At 40.5% G+C, this 20,594-nt stretch overlaps 1 protein-coding gene across 1 annotated transcript in view; it reads left to right on the top strand.

The window, feature by feature from the left end:
• Window positions 1-20,594, top strand: part of KCNH5 (potassium voltage-gated channel subfamily H member 5) — a 162,292-nt gene that overhangs the window by 31,212 nt on the left and 110,486 nt on the right. The window contains exons 5-6 of the mRNA XM_032996364.2: window positions 9,956-10,071; window positions 13,872-14,264. Coding sequence (XP_032852255.2) covers window positions 9,956-10,071; window positions 13,872-14,264 — 509 coding nt within the window. The remainder of the gene's footprint in view (window positions 1-9,955; window positions 10,072-13,871; window positions 14,265-20,594) is intronic.

Here is a 20,594-nt window from a genome sequence, read left to right as displayed (position 1 = left end):
CTCCCTTTCTTGCTTTACTGCTGTCAGAGACCCACCATGATGAAGAGGAGAGAATTTCCATATCTAGGGCTGTTTAGTTTCCTTCACAGAAATCAAGTACTTTTCTGAATCTGGTATTGCCTTTTGAGGCCTTTGTGTGCTCCATCAGCAACCCACAATGCACATTAACTGTCTGTAAATTTCTAAAAGTTTAATGTGCAATGAAAAAGAAATCCCATTGAAATCAAATCTAACCCTGTGAGAGATTGAACTAGAAGTTGATCTTTAAAGAAGTAACTGTTTATAGATGGAAACACTTCCTTTGTAGAAAACTGAACACTTGTAAGCCATATATAAAATATTACCTATAGATATAGTAGAGTTAGAGAGTTTAAGAATCTAATCTGTATATCACAGGGCATTACATTTCACTGTTACTCCTCTGCTGAACCCATGAACTTTTGTGTAAACGATGCTCTCCAGACAAACATCCAGTACTGATTTAGAAGTCTGAAGCAACTGAGGATCCACCACATTCCTTCATATTTTTCTTGCTTTTTCTTTACACTTTTGGCTTTAAAAAAGTGTCATAATTAAATTAACCTGGCTTCAGCTTCTTGCAGTGGCATCTTCTTATGCATTTTTTTTTTCTACTGTACTAAAAAAGTCCCATTCAGGCACTTCCACATACAATCAAGTCATTGTTCCATCTTCTTTTGATAAAGTAAATCAGTTGAACTCCTTAAAATTCTGTCTAGCCTGAATTTGGAGGTCTAGTGATGGCAGGTACACAGACATTTTAGCAGCACTTTAACCCAGCTCCTTGGCAGCAGTAGGGATGAAACTGTGGTGGCAATGGATTTCAGCCTCCCTGGTCCCCAGCCAGTTTCTGCAGCCGCTATTGTAGCCAGGTGGGTTCACAGCTGACTCCTCAATATTCCCATTACTCAGCCCCTCCAAGCCTAGCTCTTACTGTTGTGTATCCAAGGGGTAGATGATGTTTTGCCAAAGCAAACCACATGCTGAATTGCTATCCACGAAGACCTCTGGTTCCTTCTCAGAACTGTTCTATGCTGGGGATGTTTCCTCCTGTGCTGGAGACACAATTTGCATTGCTTTTGCCTAGATATCTGATTTCCATTTAAAACACGTTTTAGTGGCACATGCCCAGTTATCAAGCACATCATCCTGTGTGACTGCCCTCACTAGTGTTTAATTCCTCTAATCTTCTTGTCATCTGGGCATTTTATCAGTCATTTTATAATGACTTTCAAGCCAGAGAGAGAAGCACGGAATAGAAGAGGACCTGTCCACTGGGGTCCAGAAGGCTCTCAGTAATAATTTTTCACTATTTTCCACTACTCATTGTTTGATATTTGCAAGGTAGCAAGTTCTCCATCCTTTTAACCTGTAATTTTCTGAACTGCACAGTCTCAATATTTTGTTGAGAGTGTCACAGTATCAGTTCTGTGAAGATTACTGTACAAGAGGATTTAGCCAATCTGTGGCTCTTAGGTGATTCAAATGAAGCACCAGGATGAGGTGATCTTATGTGATGAGCACCGTGGCTGTGCTGATTTGGGAGCTGTTGGGTCCTTGACTGCAGGTGGGAGCAAACGAGGGGCAGCTGCTGAGGTTGTCACCAAGTCAATGGTCCATGTTGCTGCCCAGCCCCAGCAAGAGAGCACTGGTACAGGGAGCTGCCCTGGCCCATGCTTCTCTGGCATGCATCATACATATGCTGCATCCCTGGCTGGCTGTTGAATTTGGCTTGCAGCTTGTTCTGTCAAGGCGTTTGGCCGTCTTCCTGAAGCAAATTTATACTCTTATCAAATAATGAAATTAACATTGTGGGGCATTTTACATCATTCTGTATTGACAGCCATTCATTACATTCCTTTCCTTTTCTTTTTTATTAAACATATTGAAACTCAGATCATCTTTTATCTCATTTTGCCTGGCACTGAGATCAAGCTGAGCAACCTGTAATTACTTGGGTCAGCCTTTTTGCCCTTTCTGCGTATGGGTGCAGAAAGTCTTTTGGTTGTACTCTGCGAGTTCTTTAAAAACTTCATTGTTACTGTAATAAATCTAGCCACAGAATGATTTTTCCCATTGCTTTAGCTTTCCATGTCCATTGTCATAATCCATAATTTGTTATTCACATTCTTACTTGTTCCTTCTTTCTTCCCATCCCTGTGTGCTTTATTGTATACTGATTCTTCATTTCTAGCAGCTGCCTGCCTTCCTTTTGACAGTGAGCCTTTGGCTGGTATAGTCCTTTTTCCTTGACCATTGAATGGAACCATTTTGCTATCTGATAAACTCCTAAGAGCCAGTCGACCGACATTCACAGTACTTAGTCTTTTGTTTTGTTTTTGTTTTGTTTTTCCTTCCCCGAATTTGCACTTGTTTTTATATACTTATGGGAAATAAGTCCTTGGTGGCCCTGTGTGTGTAAAGTTTAACATTAGTTGAAGAAACCTGAAATTTAAGAAGTTGTGCACTGTAAATTTACAGCTATGTCAGAATTAAATTTAAAAATACATTGTATACCAAAAGTAGTCTAGTGGTGTGTAAATCTTAACATTTTTCATCAGTAGATCTCAAAACAGCTTGCAAAGTAGGTCATTAGCATTATCTTTTAAAGAAGAAACTGAAGCTCAGAGAGGTAAAGTGATATGTCCAAGATTGCCCAGTGATTCTTCACCCATTTTGAGCTCCCCAGTAGTTGCCGTGGGTGGATGGTAACTGGAAGTACAACACTGAGCAAGAACAGAGGTCAGATGTGAAAATTATCCAGAGACTGCGGTGTATTATCGGACAGTGGAATGCACAGAATTTCAAATAGGGAAATTTATCCTAATATTTTGAATTACATTTGAATAGACTCTTTGGTTCTTCAGTCAGTAGATAGTTTGACTGCATCATGGAGGTGATTGAGCTTTGTTTGACTGTTATTCTATTTATTCAGGAATCCCATTTATGCCTTTTTCTAAGTTTTTTGAAGAAACAATGAGTTCTTTCAGCCATACTTTACCTGCAATAAAGAGCAAACAGACAGCTATCGCAATGATTTTACTGTCTGAAAATTTAGAAATAGTTGAGATTTGTAGATGCTAACTATTGATGCAAAAGGATGATCCATGTTACCAATTTAATTCCAAACTACCTATTTCTGAGTGATTCTAGCTCTTTGCTTTTGTGGGTAAGTCATAGAGTATATATTATTTAAGCATTCTGCATGTTAACTGTTTCGTGTTTCACAGTGAGAGGAGAGTGGTGGACTTGGCAGTGCTAGGTTAATGGTTGGACTTGATGATCTTAAATGTCTCTTCCAACCTTCTATGGTCTGGAGGTGTTACACTCCTGCAGGCAGGAATCAACACAAGCATTTCTGTAATTACCTTTTGTGGTTGTTTTTTACATAGGCCATCATTCTTAACCCAAATGTTTTCACTGCAGTCTAAGATATTGGATAGTTTCCTGTTACACTGATTTAAAAGCCTTCATTATTTCTGATCCTTTTAAGACCAGACAAACCTTGTCAAAAAGGTTAATTGCAACCCAGTAGAGCTACACTAATGTTTTATTAGGGGGAACTAGTCCTATCTAGATTTTTCAGAGCAAGTGTACTATAAAGAGCATTAACATCTCACCTTGAGATTTTTAAACTCTTCATAAACTCTGATGTATGAATTTAGCTTTAAAATAACATAATATAGTTTATGACCCTAGAGATTTTATATTTTCTTTTTCAGTGCAGCTGCTAGGTAGGTGGCTAAATCTGTATTTGGACCTGTACACAAATCCAGTCAGAGAAATTGCAAATTTTCAACTCCTAGTTAAATTATGAGGAGAATTTGAAGGGTTTTCTCACTTATAGATACTTATATTTGAAATATTTGCTGTTATCTTTGAAGGCAATGGGTAGGTCTGTTGACTGCTGAGGTTTGTACAGGGAAGGTGACATAAGCACTAGTGGAGCAAAAGAGCCAAAGTCTTTCTTGCTCATTAGCCTGTTCCTGGGCAGGGACTTCTCCCCAGTGGAGGGAACTGCCATGGTCTGACCCAGGGCCTTGGCAGGAGTGTCCGTGTGTGATGGGCAACAGGACTTGCTCCTTGGTGCGTGTGGGAGCACCGTCAGGAGTCTCACGGTTTTGAGTGGAGTCTAAGCAATTCTCTGCCTGCTTTGTGACCTTGGGAGGAATTAGAGGGATTAAAAGGTTTTGTCTCCAGATAGCCATTAGGAAACAGTGATTTTGTCCCTTCACTTCCAGCATCACTTCTGCTTGGGGAAGCCTCCTCTGCTTGTACTTTCTTTGGACAGCTTTTACCCTGGTCGTTTTTATGTTCTGTGATACACTGCAGCAGCATCTTTGACCTGGATGACATTTCTCCCTACTTAGAGGAGGCAGCAGAGAAGTGGAGCGCGTGTTGGAGATGAATGAGAGTGTTTGTGTACTGGATCGATCTGCAGGGTGTATTAATGGGAAGGAGATTGGTGACCAGAATGGCAGAGAGAGAGGTCCCTATGGTGATGCAAGAGTGCGGTTTGCAGGAGGTCGCTGAACACAGAGTAAGCAGTGAGTGCGGCGGTGGAGTGGAGCTGTTGGGAGAGCAGCTGCCGCAGAACTGTTCCCATCCCAGCTGTCCAGTATAACACACAATGACTGATTCAGGATCTCAGGAAGAAAAATGTGTGGCCAAAATACTACTCTTGTTGGAGGAGCAGCTGATGGAAAGGTACATGCTATAGTGAATAAGAGGTTTCAGGTAGGATAGTTTGGACTTTCTGATGGTGGAGGGATGATAGGAACAAGTTGGAAATAGTGTTTCTACCTTAGACACCACATAATTTCTGTAGTGCTCTGAGAATCTATGTAGTGCCTGAGTGATCATTTTAGACCCATCTGGAAAGCTCTTCCCCCTCTCAGGAGGTGTTTGGGCATTCTGTGTGCTTTGTTCGACTATTGCCTTCCCTTCCGTGCTCCTGCACTCCCTCAGGCATCCTTGCACAACATTAACAGTTTCAACTCATGTTGTAGCATCTAAGGTTTGAAAGAAATACCAACTTATTTAAAAAAAAAATAATTTAGTACTCTTTTTTTTTTCAGAGAAACTTTTGGCTCAGTCATTATGTGAAGTACACTACCAAGTCATCCCTGTCTCAGTTAACTCCACAGTCAGAGGGCTGTCAAACTGGCAACCCTTATTAGAGGAAGAGACATGGAGAGTATTTTGTGGATGTAAAATACTTAATTGTGACTAAAACGCATGGAGGAAAAAGAAAGTTGCATACTTGGAAGAACAGCATTACAGCTGGGCCAAGGCAGAAACTAGTTTAGTTTCATGTATGTCAGCATGCTTGCCTTCTTCATGTCCTATTTTTATAACTGTATAGAGTTGTTAAGCCTGCATCTTCAATTCATTGTCAATGCAGCAATTTTAGTTTAAGTAACGGATAGGAACAGGGAAATATTTTGCTTGGCTCCTGTTTAAGAACAGACCCTTGCTTCTGGATCACGAGAATGAATGCAGACCGTGAGGGCTTTTTTTTTTTTTTTTTTAAGCAGGGGTGCAAATTCTTTTGGCTTTGTCCATGAATCAGCAAGTAATTAAAGAGAACCAGGGGAAACAATAATTTTATGTGTATGTTATTTCAGAATTTTCCATTTGAGGTAGTTAGCGTCTTCCTCTGAAATACCCAGTTTAACTTCTTGTAAGGAGAAGCAGCTGCTGGCCTGATCTGGAGTGTGATCTGATGATGTTGCCTTTACTCCTAAGAATTTGAGTGCAGTGGTGCAAGTTCAGGGTATTTCAAATGATGCTGTGGAAGACACACACAATCCAGCTGAGCTGAAGAGAGCATTAGCAGTGTTGCTCTTTCTCATGAGTAGTTGTGTTTTTTTTTTTTTTCTTTTTTCCCCTCTTGCACCTGCTATTTGTGCCACTCCTTTACTCCTTCCAGACTGAAAATATCTGTGAAGACAGGCGGTCACTAATGCATGGGATAAAATTATCATTCTTTTCAAGTCTCTGTAGAGGAAAAGAAAGGAGAGAAATGTTTGAAAAAACATTGACAGCAGTAGGCAGCTATGCAAATTTTGCCTGGTCTATTTAAACATACACATTGGTTTTAAATATAATTCTGAACTTGTCTAGTCTACAACAAGGTCAAGAAACAGAGAAATGTACCCTGTACAGATTATTTCAGACACAAGGCAGCCTGTATTCAATTTCACCTTCCCACTCATACCCCGGCATCTTGCTGTTGCTGTGTTTTTAATTCTTTTGGGTTGTAAATAGGAAACAAAAGAAGTTGGTACTTTTTCACAGCATTGCAGATGGATAGATTAGAGCAGGTAGAATAATGATGGACTTTGTGCTGAATTAGAAAAAAGTCATGTTAGTGTATTCTTTATTTCCAGTGTCCAGAATCATGGGCTTCACAGGGCTGAAAGAAATGTGAAAATGTAAAGTCTCTAAATGAGGCTGGAAGGGTTTTTGCAAAAGGTCTCCTCTATCACAAAGCAAAGCTTTGGTCTTGGTGGAGAAAGGACATGATGAAATGGTTTGCCCTGTTAAAAGAAGAGGTCAGACCAGATGAGCAGAGTGGTAACCCCAAATGCTAAAATGTGTGGCTTCTTTCTTTCACATGACATTGATGATCTCACCAAGGTGGAAAGGGAGTATTTGAAAAAGTCATAGTTCTTCCTTTCTTTTTATTTTTATAGCAAAAGGATCACTGTTGTTTGGTATGTGTCTTACTTCTCCAGCTCATTCTGGTACATCTTCCCCAACTTCCTCAGGCTTTCTGTGTTTGTCATTAATGCAGAACAGATGTTTTTCTTACCTAAGATGATTACAGGGTATTTTTTACCAGTTTTGCTTTTATAAGAGAAGAGGCATTTTTGAAATCCATATATTTGTGAGTGGAATCTCTCAGCCTGTGAAGCACCGTGGGAGAGAATTTCTAGATAGTACATGAAGCCAACCCCTGACTGTTCTCCAAACCCTCATCTACTTACTGTACAGATCAGTGCCCTAAACATCAGAAAATAAAGTAAACCTTGAATCATTAACCATCAGCCATCAGAAGGGTCTCAGAATCACAGAATAGTTGAAGTTGGAAGGGACCTCTGGAGGTCATCTTGTCCAATCCCCCTTCTCAAGCAGAGCCCCCTGTCTCCAGTTGCCCAGGACCATGTCCACACAGCTTTTGAATATCTCCAAGGATGGAGATGCCACAACATCTCTGGGCAACCTGTGCTAGTGCTTGGTCACCCTCACAGTAAAACAGTGTTTCCTGATGTTCAGATGGAACCTCTTGTGTTTGGTTTTGTGCCCATTGCCTCTGTCCCTGTCACTGGGCACCACTGAAAAGAGCCTGACTCTGTCCTCTTTGCACCCTCTCTTCGGGTATTTATATATGTTAGTGAGATCTGCCCCCCCGAGCCTTCTCTTCTCCAGGTTGAACAATCCCAGCTCTCTCAGTCTTTCCTCAGAGAAGAGATGCTCCAGTCCCTTATTGATCTTTGTGGCACTTTGTTGGACTCTCTTTAGTGTGTCCATGTTCTCTTGTACGGGGGACCCCAGCACACAGGACAAAGCACTCTAGGTACTGGCCTCACCAGAGGTGAGTAGGTGGGAAGGATCACCTGCTGGCAGTACTTTGTCTAATGTAGCCAAGGATATCATTCACCTTCTTTGCATGGTCACACTGTTGACTCATGTTCACTCTGGTCCACTGGGACCCTCAGGTCCTTTCTGCCAAGCTGCTTTCCAGCTGGGTGGCCCCCAGCATATATTGGTGCATGGGGTTGTACCTCCTTAGGTACGGGACATTGCGCTTCTCCTTGTTGAACTTCATGAAGTTCCTGTCAGAGCTGGAGTAGCTGATAAAGCTGAGATGTGACAAATGAGGGTGTTTGGGACTGAATCAAACAGTTTGACTTTGGTGGTTTTGGCTTTGCTGAGCACTTTTCCGTCACTCTTGGATCAGCTCTGTGGGGCAGGGTGACAAACTATAAAGCCTGGGGACCGGCCTGAATTTTTCCCGATGGACCACAGGGACGTGTCTTTTCAGGGGAGGAAAGCTGCTCTTTTTCTCTGGTTCTTGCAGTGTGGTTGCAGCATGCCAAAAGCAATCAGCTGGATGCACTGTGGCCTCCAGCAATTGTGAGAAATGTCAAGGCAGAGCTGTCACGATGCTGTTACCATGCTCACTTGCTCTTTGAAATGACTGGCTAAGAAAGATAAAGAACAGTTCTGACTTTTGTTTTAAAGCTGTCTCCTTGCCACGGTTTTATAGACAATTAGGAAAAAGAAAACCACAAGAGTTTTTTCAAGAAATTAATAGTTCATACTTGGATCACTATAGTATCTCTTGACCTTGTTTAATACAGAAAGTGCATGTTCCTAATTGAATATCCCTGTAAACGCGAAAAGCATGAGGCATATCTGAAGTTCACATTTAAGGTTTAGATTTGAAAAGTTAATAAAATACTTCTGTTTTTTTACCTTTTCTCAGTGCATTTTTGAGGTCATATATAAATAGTCAGACACAAATGGTTTGTGATGTGCTGGTGGTGTAGCGTGATACATGATCTGTTCTGATTGCTAAATGATGAACAATGGATTTACATTTGTGTGAATGTGATATATATGTAGCAAATTGCAAAGCCAAACTGTAATTTTTTTTTTTTTCTTGAAGTTTTATTGTCTTGTCTGTTCTCTGCTCTTCATTTTATCTGCCACAGGTCTTCTCTTAACTTTCCAAGTCCCTCACTCTTATCAGACGACAGGCATTTCAAAATAAACTTATCTAACATAGAAATGTTGTGTTTCCTTTCTGAGATGTGCCATTTCCCCCAATTTTCACCTACTCAGCATTCAAGATAAATAAAAGTAAAACCTTCTCCTGAACCCATTTCCTGACCATAACTTTTGATATTTTATACATACCTGTGTAGTAAAATATCAGGCTATACCTGGCTAGACCGAATGTTGAGCATCTCATTCCGTACTCTCAGGGAGGCATTTCCTTCCTTCAGATATCTGGATTTTCAATTTTACTGCTTATCACTGAGGTGCTACACTGCTTAAACTCCTGGCATTTTCTTTGCTACCACTGATCTACCTCATCCATTGATGCATCCACGCCAGCTGTCATGTTTGGGTGTTTTTCCAGCAGGAATGACTTGATGGCATGTTCCCAGGTCAGTGTGGCTGTCAGTAACAAACTCTGCTCTGTTTCGAACACTGCAGAAAAAATTCCCCAGGGGCAGCCCACTGTGTGGGTCTCAAGCTACCATTAAGGCAGCTCTTTATCATTAGTTTAACAGCTAACTGTATTTCTTAATGCCATTTAAAATCTAGTGCTTAATCTCTCTTTCAAGCCTTAATGATTTTTATTTTTAGTCTGAAGCATTGCTGTTGATGCAGCCCTGAATTTTGCTAATTTTTTAATTTTTTAAAAAGTGTTAGTTTTTTCCCTGAAGTCTAGTTGGGGCAAGAAACAGTAAAGACTTAAGGATCAGACTTTTGGGGCTGCTCCAGCATCCCTGAATCAGCAGGAGCCTTTCTGTAGCTGGGGAGATTTTACTTCAGCAGGATTTGCAGACTCGGGAAGCCTTTGCATTAACTTCAGTAGCTTAGAATTAGATTTCAGCAGCAGAGTAACTCCCTAGAAGGCTGAAAGCACAATGTGATCCCTCTAACAGAATGTCTCCAAAAGGCAGAAGAAAGAACGAGCCAGGGCATTTTGATTTTACTCAGATTTACTCATGGTTGCCTTGAAGCAGCAGTTTTTTTTCCTCTTTTGCAAGGTCTTTAAGCCTGTTGCCCGAAGCTGCTCTGTGCAGCAATTTAGAGAAGCTATTCAAGTCTGAGATTTAATATCAGTGAACACAAAGATTTACTAGTGATGAATTAGGTCTGAGTACTTCTGACGTGATTTCCTTCTTTCCTGCAGGTTGGACAAAGTTTGCTCGGTTGACGCGGGCCCTGACGAACAGCCGGAGCGTACTGCAGCAGCTAACGCCGATGAACAAGGCCGAGGTGGTGCACAAACACTCCCGGTTAGCCGAAGTAAGTGGGACAGACACCATCCTGCTCCCTTCGTAAGGCAGGAAGAGATGGGGGCGGGGGGGGGGAAACCCTAATTCCCATTAATAAATAATATTTTTAGAGGAAAATATTTACCAGCTCTGATTTTTTTCAACCTCTCCTCGGCGGATCCTAAATCAGCACTATGTGCCAAGCCCATGTTTCTGGGACAGGTCATGGGCTTTCAGTCATGAAAACAGTCTCCAAAGGTCGCTTTTTACTCACAAGGCCCTATTTCTGTGCATGCAATTCTCAGTTTGCTGGTTGCTGCTTAAATTGGGGTGCACAGTGTGCTCCCCTACATGCCGTCTCACAGCAATATGGAACCACGTTGGATGTCCTTGAGCCCTGTGAATGGTCACCTATTCTCCCAGGGAAATGAGATTGTTTGAGAAACCTCTTTGGAAGCATCCCAAGTCTGGGTCCCTGGGGTTGTACAGGCACACTGACTACATATATACTTTAATCTCAACTTTCTTGCAAAGTCATTCCTGCAGTATTTTGCTCATCATTTTTTTCTTCAGAACTGATGAAATGAACTCTTTGGCAGGTTGCAAACATCTCCTTAACAGTGCAGATGGTGCAACAAGTGAATGCCTTCAGGTTAACTGATGAAACAGAGGTACTGCTTTCATCTTCATGTCCATTGGTAATAAAAAATATACGGGTCAAAAATATATGGGCTACTGAAAATGACAGCCCTAGCCACCTTGTTCCAGAGAGCTTGTCCTATGTTTGATGCTAAGAACTAGTAGCAGCTTTAAATGTTTTTTTTTTTTTTTTTTTTTTCGTTCCCTTTCTGGTTTTAGTGGACTTTGATAATAAAAACTCTGCTTAAATTAAAATCAGAATGGAAACCCACAGTTTTCAGGTGTTGTCAGTGTGTTGTTTTCCCTTGAATTATCCCATACCAATAGCTTGGATGACTGCTGAGTTACTCTCTTGTCTTGCTTTTCTAATTCATGACATTTCAGTGCTCTGTAAATCTAGTTATATCCATTATTGGTTTAGTCTAGAGAAGGGAAGACGAAGATATGGTAACAACATTCAAATCAGTCTGAAGTAGTTGTGCAGAATGAGGGAAGAAATTGTTCACCAGGACCACTATAGCTAGAGAAAAAGTAATGGCATTAAGTCACAGTAAGTAAGATTTAGATCAGGCAGTAGGAAAAGCTCAGTCAAGGAAGAAGGTTGTACTCAGGAATAGGTTGCTTGGAGAGTGTGCAATCTCCTCTCTTACAGGTCATTCAGAGCTGCAAAGTGCTTTGTAGGCAAAGTGCTGTGAGGAATGCAGACTGAGTGGAGGTACGCCATCGCTGTACAGGCCCCATTTTCCATACTTCTGTGTCTGAGGAGGAGCGTTATCATCACAGCTCATCCCTTGCAGAACACACTGCCCGGCTTTATCAGGCTTAACAGTTAATCAGCCGTTTTCATTAGTTGTATACAATAATAATTCAGAGAGTCTGTGATGAATGCAGCTGACTAACAAGATATTGTGTATTCTTTAGTGGTTTAAAATTAAAAATTCATGCAGCGTGAAAGAAATAATCATTATAGTTCAGTGGTCTCCACAGCCACTTGCCACCCACTCACCATGTCAAACTCAGCATGATATTATGTTAAGAATAATAATTATGCTTTTACAGTATCATGGGAACTCCTAAGCACTCCACCACCAGAGGCATAGGGAACTGTCAAGCATATGTTCATCGCATTCGGCTTGAGCCCTAAGTAGCTTATTATTCCTGCTATAGTGAGGCTGTTTCCAGATCCTGTCCCAGTGAACAAGGCAGGGAACAAATAGGTCTGGAGAAACCAAGGAAAGAAGTCCCAGTCCTGATTTATCATGACAGTAAAGTGTTGACCACAGATGAACCCAAAGAGGTAGCTGGAGATAATGGCTCGATTACAAGTCAAAGCCGAAGTGGTGTGCTAAATGCAGGGGACAGTTTTGGCACTGAAAGAAGTTTAATGTATTTGCACAAAGGCTGCTGTGAAAAAATGACTATATTGATTATTCCAGGGAAGGACCCATGGACCCACCAGTGAGTCTAGTGTGCCGCAGTGGCCAGCTGTACCTTGCCCATTGGGTGGTCATATGAGTGCTGTTAGTGAGTCTTGTTCTGGCCACTGGGGAAGGGACACCTGGAGGTTGATATTTCTATGGGTCTTGCCAGGGGTTTGACATCTGTGAGGGTCTCTGATGAGTGCCGTTGGGACCACACCATTCAATGTGTATTGCTGTTCAGCTGGAGCTCGACACATGGCTTTGTGTTACACCAAAGCTGGTGTGATGTGAGGCTGTTGGCCAAGGGAGCAGCCATGGTCTCCTGAAGGTCTCTGCTGCACTCTCACTGTTGTCTGTGTAGTGGGTGAAGTCGTTTTCTGGCCACAGGATAAATTTGTGCAACTCAGCTGACTCTGTAAAAAAGAAGGGGCTGACTAATGTAACAATAAGTTAGTTTTTCATCATATCAGTTTGATTGACTTTCCCTACAGATAGGTTTGCATCCTGTCAGGTTACAGCCTAACATTGGACCACATCCTCCAACACAGAGTGAGAGAGGCTGCTGTTGTTGTCCCTTGGTGATTTCTGAAGAACAAATTTTCAGTAGAGCCAGACTTTTACTGTCTGATCTCAGTAACAGCTTTCTCATCTTAAAAATAAGACTAAAACTAATGGAGAATCCGTACCTATGGTACCTATTCTTAGTTGTTGTGCTGTTTAATCAGAGCCACTTACTCCTCTCCACTGCGGAAGCATCCTGTGTTTGTCATTTTTACACATATGGGAGTGCTATTTGCAATCCAACTGTCCCTGGAAATATGGTGCATCAGCTCCAATATGAGACAGGTGTAGGGTTGAAATGAGTTTTAAAGTTGCTGGAATTATTTATTTTATCACATCCAGACTTGAGATCCCCAAATGTAAAAGGTGTTATTAGTTCCAAAATACATATGAATCTTTCAGTTGTCAGTGCAATGCCTTTCCACGTTGTGTATTCCTTTGTGCTTTTGTTTCTTGTGTTGGACTGAGATAAGAGGTAATTAGATTAGCTGGGAGGAATGTCTTAAGTGAATTTGGCTTGGTTCCTTTGCAATGTTTCCAGTTCCACATTTTACAGAAGTGCGCATGCAGGAGATTATAGTCATATGCAAAAACGAAAAGAAAAGTAATTACAAGAAATAAAAGAGAACCCACTAGTGATATTGAGCTTGTAAGAGCAACATCTTTTTGAAGAAAATTAGAAGGAAGCATGATACTGCCAGTGTGTTAAGGCAGAAATTGTGCACTCAATGCTTTATTTTAGAAGGAGGTCAGCCAGCAAGGCTGAAGTCTGGTTTACCTTTGATAGCATATTGTTCTGACTCAACAATGGTTTAAAAAAGAGGTCAGGCATGAAGGATTAGTCTTGTAACACTTCCAAATATGAATGAATACTCATGTTCATAACTGCAGAGAATAAGCTGATATGGCAGTACCCACAACCTGTTTATGGAGCCTCTCTGCCCTTGCTATTGGCATGGTTTCCCCTCAGTCCATCTGCAAAGGCCTCCCTTTTTGCAAGAATATCCTTAGATGCTATGCTGCTCCCATTCATCAAGTGATAGCTGCCTCCACTCCTCAATAAATCAGATAATTTAGATACTGTGTGTTGACTTGCAGTGTCCAATGAACACAGTCCTGTCTTTGTGCTGCTCCTTACAGACATCCATTAGACCCCTTATTGGATCATATTAATTGAAAACAGTAACATTTGATTTTCTGTCTTTTACAGGTTCTCCAGCTCGGATCTGATATTCTTCCTCAGTACAAGCAGGAAGCTCCAAAGACTCCACCACACATTATACTACACTATTGTGCTTTTAAGACCACTTGGGACTGGGTCATCTTAATTCTAACCTTCTATACAGCAATTATGGTTCCATATAATGTCTCCTTCAAGACAAAACAGAACAACATTGCCTGGCTCGTGCTAGACAGTGTCGTGGACGTTATTTTTCTGGTTGACATCGTTTTGAACTTTCATACGACCTTTGTTGGCCCTGGTGGAGAGGTTATATCTGATCCCAAACTCATAAGGATGAACTACCTGAAAACATGGTTTGTGATTGATCTTCTGTCCTGTTTACCATATGACATCATCAATGCCTTTGAGAATGTGGATGAGGTAAGTGACTGTAGTCCACTTCAAAAGGATTGCTTTAATTAGGAATTCAGGAGCATGCACCCAGGCCTGTGGCAGCAGTAAGAAGCAACTGACGCTCTGTGCAAATATGCAGGGATGGCCTTCAGCTGCTGGGCTTTACCTACCTGGCATTCCCATGTTGGAGAAGAGGTGTCTTATGATTTCAGTACCACCTATGGATGAGTACATTAATGGATGCGGGTTTTAGAATCACTTGCTTGTCATCCAAAAACACTGTTGCATGTCCACATCAAAATGGGCTGGGTCAGTTGGGATGTCCCCCTGCTACAGACTCTCTTTTCAGCTCATACACAGTGATTGCCTTTAAGCAGTTGTAATCCATTGCAGGACAGAGTAATATGGCTTGACCTAAATAATCAAAATTCTCTGTCTTTTCTGGCTGAGGCTGGTGGGAAATTTACCACTGACTTATACAAAAGTAGAGAATAACTCCAAATGAACATTTTTAAAATCCTGACCTAGGTTTACTTTTTCAACCATGCTGTAGTTTTCTTCTCGTGATGACTTTTTAAATGTCTGATTGAGAGGGAGATGTATCTCAATGTCTTAAAACAATTCTTGAGATACTGCTGATATTTTAGAAACTATTTGAGGAGAGAAAACATAAATATCTTAAACTGATGCTGAATTAAGGCTTTTTAACTGCTAAATGTATTAACATTTACGAAATCGAGCTTTCAGCCTAAGATAATAGAGAAAACAAGCAATAACTATGACAAATAATGCATGCACAAGTCAGTGTAGAGAAAATTCATTATTAAAATGCAACTATAACGGTATTAGGACTTGTTTTAATTTTTCTCTAGAGCCTTTTATCTTTAGGGCTATAAACAGATGATAAAGCCTCTGTTAATTTTTTAAGATTTTAACAGTTTTTTCTTAGAGCACCGTTGAGTGGATTTGTTTGTTTGTGTCTTTTTTAAATTCTCAAATTCTGCAGTTATGTCCTCACTTTATAAAATCTACATTCTTATTTTTTAATGCAGACTTTGGTGCAGATTGTGTAGAGCTCCTTTAAAATTCCATCCCTGTCTTTGTGCTGAGTACCATCTTTTGACATTGTTCCATTTTATTTATAGCAAATATGACAGAAGTGATAATACTTGCAGCTTAAATTCAAGATCATATGAGGGCTGCCCGTCTGGAAGCAGGTTGTACAGTCAGGCTGTGTAAGGAGGTGGTATTATCAAGGTTGTAAATATAATACAGCTTTTTAAGATAACCAATTTCAAACTAAGAGGAAACTGATTTTTATAAAAATGCAGTGTTATCTTCTGGTTTTCATGCTTTAATATGTAAAACAAACAGAAAATTTCTGTGCTCAAACAGTACAGATTTAAATGATGAGCTTAACCTCTTTCTTTAGCATATAGATGGGAAATAAACCATCTGCAGTATTTATGACAGTGAAAAGATTCACTGGCGTTGTGCATTATGGTTGAGGCACACTTAAAGTGTCAAACTTCAACCAAAATGTAATAACAGTAACAAGGTATCCTGAGCTCCAGTGATCCTAGAGCTGCTATCATTTATCTTCAAACAAATGAAATATCAACCTCTTTTAAATAACAGAACCAATAGTAACATTTCTTTCTCATGATGGTGTGTTATGGCCCTGGAGCCTCCAGCAAACCTTGGAGTGGAACTGCTTATGTACTTGATTTCAAACCCCTGCAACTCCAGTTTTCCCTAGTGCCTGAAAAGAACTGAAGTGATTTTGAAAACAAGGATGTAAACACTCAGTCTTTCCTCCTTGGATCTACGTTTTCCCTTTTTCTGTCTTCCAGGGGAGAATTTTAGGTCTTTTTAAGGTGGTATGTCTTAGTTTGTGACATATAAGTCTTTTGAGCTGGTTGGTGTGTTCTGGGTGGTTGTAGTTATTAAGGTACTTTATCTTCATTTGGCTTTTATTTTAACTAGTACTTATTTTCTGGGATTTAACATTTTGGCCCACTAGCATCAGTGTGCTCAGACACTGTTCATAGGTCAAGAATAAGTCAATCAACAAGCTTAATTTGGAATTCTGATTGATTAAAAGGAGTGTATTTCTCATTAGAAGGGTAGGAGAGAGAAGAGTTCTTTTAGCTCTTGGTTCTGGTAGGTTTTAGTTCTTTATCTTGGCCCAGTATGTTGGATAAAGACATTTGTCTTTAGCATTGAAGTTGGTGATTGTGGCATTTCAGAAGATGTTAATAGAAAATCAGAGTTTAGTGGTAAAGACATTGGGGCAGTTCCTCGTGCTCTTTGAGCTGTTGGTACGGTGGCAAAAGATGGACCCAAATCAGAGTGAGCAGCGCTAAAAGCCAGCTGAGTCAAAGATGACTTTCCAAATTTCCCTTGTGTGTCCCACCTCCATCCCTCCTTTTTCCACATAAAGCATCAAATGCACTTTTGCTAGTTGTGAAGGGACTAGGTGAGTAGGGGAGGAAACTACTGCAGGCAGGTTTTTTGCTCCCTATGGGCAGGTCTCTTCCGCATAAAGGAGAATACAGCCAAGGAAGTTTAGGTTTGTGTCTCGGTAGATGTAGACCACTATATGTGATACAGGTGCTTGAAGGTTCCCATGCAGAGCCTGCTGAGTCATTGTATAAGATACCTTATACACTTGAGTGCTATTTAATAATGTCAGAATCAAGGAGATAAATTGAAAGATTAAAAAAAGGAGTTTGAGAAAAGGAAATGTGAGTTTTCTTATTGAAGGTTGGTGTTCTTCAAATGCAGTCAGTCTTGGTCAGAGTAGGAACAGTGCTGTTTCCATCATGGACAACATTAGGCCAGGACTGGAGTCTTGTGAAATTCCCACCTGAGGCAAACATGACTGCAAATCAAAGTTATTTTGTTGTTGAGTGGATGTAGAGCCTCAGTAGAAGGATATGATGAAAGGGATTATGACACACAAATTGAGAATTGGGGGCGGATTAAGATGATTTGAGGCAGAATTAGAGTTACAGAGCTAGGCTATTAAAGTCTGCTCAGGGGAATTTGAATGTATGACATGGAGGGGCAAAGGTAAGATAATGAGAGAGAAAAGATACCTTGCACAGCATAGAGTGATCTAAATTGATGTGACAGATGAGGAATTAAGTGGCTAAGTGGTATTGAAAGGGTAGGAAAACAAGGTAAAATAGGCTGTAGAAAAATGAGCTAAGAGAGAGGAAAGTGGAATCCTTAGTGGGATATGTACTTTATTTAAGAAAATTGGTAGGAAGATAGTCCTAGAAATCAGAAAAATCCATGGCATCTTTTCTAATTGGGAAACATTACTTGTACTGAAATACATTCTGGCTAAACTAAAGCCATACAGAAAACCTTTCATATACAGAAATGTGAGAAGGGACACTATAAATCATACTTGAGGAATCCATCCAATTTTCAAAGTACAAATCGGAATGGAGGGTGTATGCTCAGAGTCTCTGAAACTAGGCTGTTTTTTTTCTGGTGTTTTTTTTTTTTTTTTTTTTTTGTGGTTTGGTTTTGTTTTGTTTTTAAATAAAAGAGTTCTTTGAAACTTCAGATTTAGTCCAAAAGTGCATGTCTGTCTATCTGTCTCTTCTAAATTAAAAAAAGACAGTGAAAAAAGGTTTGGGGTAATGGGTGATACGGTGTTTGGATCCAAAGATAGTGGTCACATGAAGTTCCTGTTGTTACTAGGCTGTGAAGTGTGTAGCGACTGAAAGTTTGATTTTTGTCTTGGAGTTATATAAAGTGATTCTATTTTTTTTTCCTGAATACTTAGCTGTATGTAACAACTCTTTACATCGGTGTACGCACTATCACTTACATTTTTAAAATCATGACTCCCTACTTCTGAAGCTAGAGAACTATGTTACCTCGAGGCTTAGCCTTTATATGTGTTCTGCCTACTAGAGAGAGATGACTGTCAAACCTCTGTCAGTCTGGGCTACTGAAAGGTTGTTTACAGTATGATTAACCATCAATTCCATACAAGTCATAATTATCAGAGTCACACTGTTCTGAAATTGTCAGCAGATGGGTTACAGTGTGCCTGAGGATGCTGGTTCCATCCCTTGTTCAGATATGGTGGAACCATGCTACAGCTCCCTTAGGGACCGCGCATGGATGTACACCCCGGGGAAACCAGGCTGCTGTGCAGGTGCTTGGCTCTTGTCCCCCCGTGGAGCCATGCAATTAGGAGAGCACCTGGAGCTGGAAGGACCTCAGGTACCCACACTCAGTTACAGGCATGCCGATACGGTGCTAGAGGGCTTCATTTGAGCCTCTGTAAATCAGGGTATAGAATAAATATTTTGGCTAAATGGAAAATGCTTCCACAATTGAAGTGTTAGCTACAGCTGAAAAAGCCCCCTTTGCTATTTGGAAAAATATTGGTGTCTTTTCTGGGATTTTTCACTAAGATTCATGGATTTCTGAGTTTGGAATGAAACAAGACCTTGAAGCTTGATCTCATCTCTGCCAGAAACATGGCCCTAAAATGGCATGGCACATATTGCGAAGAATGGGACCAGATGTCAGGATAGTACATACAGATAGCCAAATAAATGGTTTTCAAATGAGTCGTATAAAAGATCATTCTTTCTGCAGAAATTAGTTTTCATGAGCCAATGGTTGGAAGTGAAAGCAGATAAATTTAAATGACTTAAAACTCTGAAGTTCTATGTCTGTTGTTTAATAATGTAAGACTACATGACCCAATGGCCTTTAAAATTTAGTGATCTGTACAGGACATATTAAAGCATGGAATCCTTGCAATTGTAATCTTCTTTTAATTACTATTATAGATCTGTTTCAGCAGTGGCAGAAACTTCTTTACATCACTGCAATTAACAGCAACTAAAATAGCTATGTCTGTAAATTGAAAGCAAATAAAAGCTGATACATCTAGTTTAGCTGTATTCATATCTGCACTGCTTTAGTGAAAAGATTCCCTTTTCAGGAGATATTTGAAGAAGAGTTTATGGACCCCAGTCTGAGTGGCATGTGCAAGTTAAAGATAAATTGGTGTGTTTCAAGAATGTGGCTTAGTCTCTGAAATAAAGTCTATGGCTAGCAACCTTTTTTAAATCTAGGTGGCTGACATGGAGAAAATAATTCCCAGTACTAAATCCCTGCTGCAGCCAAGTGTTAAACTATGATGAAAACTCCTAGCAACATAATGACAGACACACTAAGTCTGGGACCTGGCATTTTCCCCTTTGTTATGCAGTTGGAAGGCAATTAAATATGAGGAATACTGTCATCCTGCTGTAGTGTGCAGAAAACCGCTATATAATAATACAATGGCTTGGTTACAATGTCCGAATATAAATGTATCCACTTTAGGCATATATTATGTAGATGGTCAACCATGTTCACCCCTATCTCCCCTATTGCACTTAGTTGCAGAATTGCACCATGTCTCTTTAGCTTTTATTCAAGCTAAGGTTTTATTCAAGTTCTGCCACTGTTTAATTACCAGCTTTTTAAATGCTATACAAGGTCTGGAATATTTCTGTAGGTTCCCTTGTGGAGACACATGAATGTCATCTTGATGTGAGGGGCAACTTGTGAAAGGAAGGGCCTGGCCTGGAGTCGATGGAAGGGGTGGTGGGAGGTCGGGCAGGGTTGTCCCACGAGATGGATGTGACCTCGTAGCTTCGTGCTGCACTGCTCTGATGTGGATTATGGCATACTGAACTTTTAATTATATGTCTCAGTGGTCTTTTTTCCCCCTCTTTTTTTTTTTTTTTTTTTTTTTTTTTTAATGTGTTGTATGTGTTAATGGGAAGCAGATGTTGGGTACAAGCCATTTAAATAAAATCTTTAGTCAGAGCCGTATTAAGTGATGCAGAGTCCAACCAGGGCAAATTGTGTGGAGTACTTTCAAGGGAACCTTTGTGTCCTGTGTGATCCATTCGCTCACAAAGGAGGGGAAGGCTTACAAAGGAGACGAGGCAAATCAAATAATCCCGTCAGATACTCACTGAAATAACGCTGATGGGAGTAGTGCAAATCCACATTACTAAGATTGCTGTATGCAGTCATCAATGGGAGGAAAAGAGTCACAGGCTTCGGGATGGGAAATTTCTCTGCACAACATGGAGCCAAGGTACAGCCTTGGAGAGACTAACTGCATGGGTAATATCAGGATTAGCAAAGTTTAACTAGTGAGACAGCTTTGTAACTTGATGTGAGTATTTTGTACAAGACTGGGTTGGTGTTATGTGTACCCCTTGGCATCAGGGATATGTGTAGTTACAGAAACATTGCAGCTCAGGTTACTCTCTCTAGATATCTCTTCTCTTTTTATTCCTATACTGGCATAGGAAATTT

This window comes from Tyto alba, unplaced genomic scaffold, assembly GCF_018691265.1.
Source record: "Tyto alba isolate M040663 unplaced genomic scaffold, T.alba_DEE_v4.0 Super-Scaffold_29, whole genome shotgun sequence".
NCBI lineage: Eukaryota > Metazoa > Chordata > Aves > Strigiformes > Tytonidae > Tyto > Tyto alba.
This window is presented reverse-complemented; position numbering and strand designations above follow the sequence as displayed.